Below are 6,000 nucleotides of genomic sequence, written 5' to 3' on the forward strand. Positions count from 1 at the left end.
CAGAGCCACTTGCATGTGACTTGTCTGAACTAAGATGTTCTGTAAGGGCAAAACCCACACCAGATTTTTAAGACTTAGAACAACAACAAAAACAATGTAAAATATGACATGAAAACTACGTTGGTGATATATGGAAATGATATCATTATTAATTTCACCTATGTCTTTTTTTTTTATAGTTCTGAGGACTGAACTTAGGATCTCATACTTGGTATTCAACCAGTTGAGCCATGCCTGCAGCCCCTGTTTGTGTTATTTTTATAATAACTACACTGGCCTGAGTTGAAGTCCTCCTACTGAAGCTTTCTCTGGGGGTAATGGGGAGGTTTAGTAAACAGGGGAGAATAGGTAGATATGGAGTTACAAGAACTATTATGTCCATGCTGGCTGTGTTTTGACCACCTGCTCTGAGTCCTGAATACATATTTAGAGTCTCGTGTCTAAAATATAATTAACAACAACATTCTATACATTCTCCATGACGCTTCCTAAAGCCTGTGAGAGGGCATGACTGAGTAAGCTGGAAGTCAAGAGACCAAAACCCAAAGTCAACCCACTCGTGGGATCTGGGCTGTTTCTGGGTAAAAGACTGTTTCCTTTTGCTCCCCATAGGGTAGCTGAGAGATAACAGAAGGATTCTGATATAAACCAGAAACAATACCATATACATATTTCAAAACAAAACAAAAACCAACATATAGAGGCTAAGTAGCAGAATGTGTTCTCTGTGTCATGTTAATCCCCAGTTCAGAGAGAAAAAGGGAGGGGGGAGAGTAGTTTTTCCATAATAACAAATGACCTCAATTTTTATTAATTACAGAAATCTATTTTTTCAAGGAAAAGTGATTTGAAATGAAAGATTTAAGAGATTAGAAACTGCCATGTTTGTGGGAAGATGAGGTCCATCTAGAAAGAAATAGGGGAAGCAGGGCTGGAAAGTAGAAAGTGTATCTCTGGACTTAAGGATTTAGGCTCTATTTAGTTAAAGCACTACTTTCACTAAGCTCTTAGTGTGTAAGACACTGCGGATTGCTAGGGTCACGAGGCAAAAGGAGGGAAGTCACTTGGCATATAACAGCCTAGTACTGAAGAATGATATAAACACAGCCCAAAGCACCATGGGAATGTGGATAGGAACTATGCCCTGATTAAAGAAGTTAGATAGAAGCTAATGGAGATAAAGGATTTGAGCTGCACCATCAAATCAGTTATGTTATTGTTCACTAAGAGGGCTGGGGTCAGTGGAGAGCCCTTGACTCATGCATTCAAGGCCTTGGAGGTAATGGAGAGATAATGGATAAGACAATGCTATGATAAGAGTATGAGAAAAATGTATTTTAGTAATTAAGTTGGAGATTTGAAGTTTGTATATTACATTTTAAAGACAAAGCTTAATCCTTCTTGCCACCTTATTATCTTTTTTTGTTTGTTTGTTTTTGTTTTTTTGCCAGTCCTGTGGCTTGAGCTCAGGCCCTGAGCACTGTTGTCCTTGGGCTTTCTCAAGGCTAGCACTCTACCACTTGAGCCACAGCACCACTCTGGCTTTTTCTATGTATGTGGAGTGCTGAGGAATCGAACCCTGGTCTTCGTGCATGCTAGGCAAGCACTCTTACCACTAGGCCAAACTCCCAGCCCCTTATCTTTTTATTTTCTTCAAGCAATAATCATCATTAAAAATGTGCTTGTTTCTTATTGTTGGTCCCAAAGTTAGGGTGATTATGCCAACCAGTTGTCCCAACTCGGTTCCAGTTTACGCACACTAGGTAGCACAAGTGCATTTTCCCCCTCAGTCCTTAGGCTCTGGAGTTGGAAGTCAGGACCTTGTGCTTGCTCTGCAGGCACTCCACCCACTGAGTCACAACACAGCACAGCAGTTTCACTCTTAAAAATGGTCTAGCTAGAACAATTAATTGATAAGAACAACTTATATATATATGATCTATGGGAAGTTGTAGTTTAATTTAAAACAAACAAATATTTAGGGCCAGGAGTGTGGCCTACTTGTAGAGTGCTCGCTAGCATGCATGAAGCCCTGGATGCATTATCCAGCACAATATATACAGAAAAAGCCGGAACTGGTGTTGTGGTGCAAGTGGTAAAGCGTTAACCTTGAAAAAGCTTAAGGACAGTGCCCAGGCTCTCAGTTCAAGCCCCAGGACTGGCAAAAAAAAATTCTATTTTCTCACTAATATGGATATTGCTCTTGGTAACAACTAGCACACTCCAATGCCTTTATTGTTTTGCTACGAATCTCAGCCTTTATCTTTTAAACTCATTATTTTATGTTGTTGTTGCAAAACCGTATTTATGGGGCAGGGATTTTGGCCTAGTGGTAGAGGGCTTGCCTAGCATGAACTGAACACCTGGGTTGGATTCCTTAGAACCACATACATAGAAAAGGCCTTGACTCAAGTGGTAGAATGCTGGCCTTGAGAAAGTGTGAGGACAGTGCTCAGGCCCTGAGTTCAAGCCCCAGGACTGGGGGGAAAAAAAAACCAAACCAAAGAAAAGCAAAAACAAATGATATTTATGCATTATAAATTAGTCAGACAACCGAGTCACATCACATACTGGGAGAGCTCTGATGGGTCCAATGGTCCGGTGGCCAGGAAGCAGAAATGTGACTTGAGGTGGAAGTTTGTTGTGGTAATAAGTGAGTATAAGAAGCAAGCATATGCCCGCAGTACAGATAAAGTTAATAACTCTTTTGAACCAAAGACCTTTTGCCTCTCTGGCTTCTGCTGAGTGGCTTTCTTTCCTTTCATATCACGAGCAGAGAAAGGCAGGTGAACAGTCACACTGGAGTGAGCTCACCGGGGAACCTTGGCATCACTAGGGTTCAAGGAAGGGAACGCCATAAAGCAACTGGCTCCCAGCACGCACCTTTCAGGTCTCCATTCCCATCCATGTCGCTGTCCTTGAAAGACCGCGGGTAGATCTGGTACATGGGCCCGGCCTGCCACCAGTCCAGGCACTTGGGGGAGACGGCGATGATGGCTATGGTGAGCGCAGTGAGCAGGAGCACGGAAGCCACGGTGAGCCAGAAGAGGAGCACGCGGGGCACGCGGTAGCGGGCTTGGCCGGAGAACTGGAACAGCACCTCCTTGGGCATCCCGGCGAAGGGCTGGACGTCCGGGTGGCTGCCAGCTCCATTCGAGGCCGGGATGGCCACCGCCTTGTGCGGCGGGGTGTGGCTGGAGCTGCCAGGATCCGGGTCCAGCTCTGGGATGTCTTCGTTTTGGACAAACCCGTTATTTGTCTGGCAGCCCTTTCTACTCATCCTAATGGAGTCTCTCCTACTTTTGCCCTCAGCCCAGGCTGAGCACAGCCTTCCCCGGAGAAGTGGCTTGTGGCTTTCTGGGGACAGATGGAGGTGGAAAGGCAGGTTGCTGAGTGTTTTGTCTTGTTAATGAGCTTTGCGCGGTTTATAAATAAGCCTGGTGGGACAAAGTCCAGTCAAGAAACAAAGGGTAAAGGTAAAGGGTATTTAAAGAAAAAAAATCATACACTGGGAGGTTCGCCTAGCTACAAGAACCTCTAACAGAAGTCGTGGTTGGGAAGAAGACATGATTCCATTGCAAGGTGTTAACGTGCTTGAGTCTGCCACTGTTCACAGCCACAGTTTTCACAAAAATCCAAGTGTCAAATCTATCCTGCCTCACAAAGTAGAAACAAGGCAGGTGCTGGTGGCTCACACCTGTAATCCAAGCTACTCAGGAGGCTAAGATCTGAGGATGGTGGCTTGGAGCTGTCCCAGGCAGAAAAGTCCCCGTGAAATGCTCTAATTAACCACTTGAAAAGCAGGGGTGGCGCTGTGGGTCAAGTGGTAGAGTGCTAGCCTTGAGCACAAAGAGGCTCAGGGACAGCGTCCAGGCCCCGAGTTCCCAATGGACTGGGAAAAAAAAGTGGAAACTACTCAAACATCCATCCTCAGCTAGATGGCTCAAGGGAATTATTCAACTTTAAAAAGGAAGAAACTTTTGACACACTCGAAGAGCCTTGAGGACATTGCGCTCAAAATAAACTACAGAAAAGGATAAAACCAGGTGCATATGTATTTTAAATATGTCTTCTCTCCTTCCAAACCTACTAGGGAGGAAGTCTGGAGGCAGAGCAGCACAGTGCTTGTTTTACTGGAGCTAATTTTATCTCAGTGCAGGGGTATCCATGCCTGTGTGCATGCTCAGCTCCACCCCACAGGATTTCAGTCTTGTTTCAAAAAATGATTGGCTGCCTATTCTTGTAAACAATTCCAGGATGTAGAGGAGAAAAGGAATCTGTCTAGCAAGTTCAAGATCTTTACTAGAGGTAATTAGTCCTCAATACTGGCACTAAACAGTTGCTTAATCATTGACAAGTGTAAAACCACATTTTGCAAGGCTGGGGAAGCTACTGGAAGGCTGGAGGTGCCTTCTGAGAAGACCCAGCAAGCCTTGAGCGAATGTGATGACTCAGGCCTTCCATTTAATCAGTAGTACTTGAAACAACCCTATGAATCATTTAATCAGATACGAGCTTTTATTGTTTCTACACGAGGCAAATTATCTGGCTATACGACCTTATTATACATTTTGTAAAGAGCCATTTGATCTTCTCCAGTTTATTTTTAGTGGCCCACGGGTGATATCTTTTATTATTACTTTATACATGTTGAATAATTTTTAAAAGCCAAAGGACTTCCATACTTTCATATTGCTTCATCTATCAAATACAAAATGATGGATGATAGTTTTCACCACAGAGTTTTTGCTGTTGTTTCTAGTTGGTTTTAAAGAAGAAAGTTTACTTTGGCTAAGCTTTAGAAGTTTCAGCTTGTTTCTAGTTGGTCATAATGTTCAGGGCCTGAGGGGAAACCTCGCTGCTCTTGCAGGAGATCCTGGCAGAAGACCATTAACCAACATGATTAAGAATCAAACAAGAAAGGGAAGAGGGGTGAAGGTGGGTGGGGCAGGGCCAGGCTTCAAGTAATTCTACAAGCTATTTTTAATTTTTTTATTTCAATGTATAGAGGGGTTACAGTTATATTCGCCAGATAGAGGGTGCATTACTTCTCACACACTGATATCCCTTCTTATGTTTTTGTTCCCATTTCCCTCCCTCCCCCCCTTACAAGCTATTTTTTGAAAGTCAATTATTGTTTAGGGTAAACACAATGAAAAAAGATCCATAGCTCAATGTAACTTTACCTTATTTTTGAAAAAAAAACCTCAACGATTAAACTTTAAATTCTAAATATGCATTTATAAAATGCAGAGAAAACTGGATTGTCACTGTAGTCGTACAGCACCCACCTAGCAACCACAAGGCTGAGTTCAAAATCCAGTAGTGATAAAGTTACTAGAAAGCAGGCAGTCAGGCAATTACAGCTTATAAAACTTGCAGATGGTCGGATGTAGGATAAGCCAAAACTTGTCTATAAAACAGGGACCAGGACTACAAAACAATAAGTAAGGAGAGCAAGAGGAGGAGGAATAAGGACAAGGCTCTAAATTCTTGGTACCAAGATTCTACATAGGAAACAGAAAGGAGATCCATCGATCACAAAGTCATCGTCAAGCACACCCTTTCTCCCTATTTTAACTCAGCCTCCATAGTCATGAAGATGGCACAAAATGGATGAGATGGGCTGAAATGCTGTCTTTCTGTGGTGTGTTTATGTCAGGTGCCTCCCTTTCTCGGTCATCTTTCTTTCCCTTCCTTCTTCCTTCCTCTCTTCCTCCCTTCTTCTCCGCACCTTTCATTTTTGTGTCCGTACCCGGCTTGAACTGAGGGCCCGAGTGCTCCAGGCTGGTGCTCTGCTTGGGCCACAGCTCCACATTTAGCTTCCGCTGGTTAATTGGAGAAAAGTATTTTAGGGACATTCTTGTCTCAGGGTGCTTCGAGCCATGATTCAGATCCTAGACTTCTAAAAAGCTAAGGTTGGGGCCAGGAGTTTGACCTAGTGGTAGAGTGCTTGCCTAGCATGCAGGAAAACCATGCTCAACTCCCTGGTGCCACATA

At 43.5% G+C, this 6,000-nt stretch overlaps 1 protein-coding gene across 2 annotated transcripts in view; it reads right to left on the reverse strand.

Annotated features, from left to right (window-relative positions):
• Nucleotides 1–3,380, reverse strand: part of Slc3a1 (solute carrier family 3 member 1) — a 33,550-nt gene extending 30,170 nt beyond the window's left edge. Inside the window, exon 1 of one of the 2 annotated variants that reach the window (XM_090337032.1) lies at nt 2,884–3,380. In XM_090337032.1, the coding sequence (XP_090193158.1) occupies nt 2,884–3,280 (397 nt within the window). In that variant the 5' untranslated portion in view covers nt 3,281–3,380. Of the gene's footprint in view, nt 1–2,571; nt 2,748–2,883 lie in introns of those variants that run through there. The other variant, XM_090337033.1, reaches the window with a different exon arrangement.
• Nucleotides 3,381–6,000: the final 2,620 nt, after the last annotated feature.

This window comes from Megascapheus bottae, chromosome 7, assembly GCF_031878675.1.
Source record: "Megascapheus bottae isolate mThoBot1 chromosome 7, mThoBot2.hap1, whole genome shotgun sequence".
NCBI classification, from domain to species: domain Eukaryota; kingdom Metazoa; phylum Chordata; class Mammalia; order Rodentia; family Geomyidae; genus Megascapheus; species Megascapheus bottae.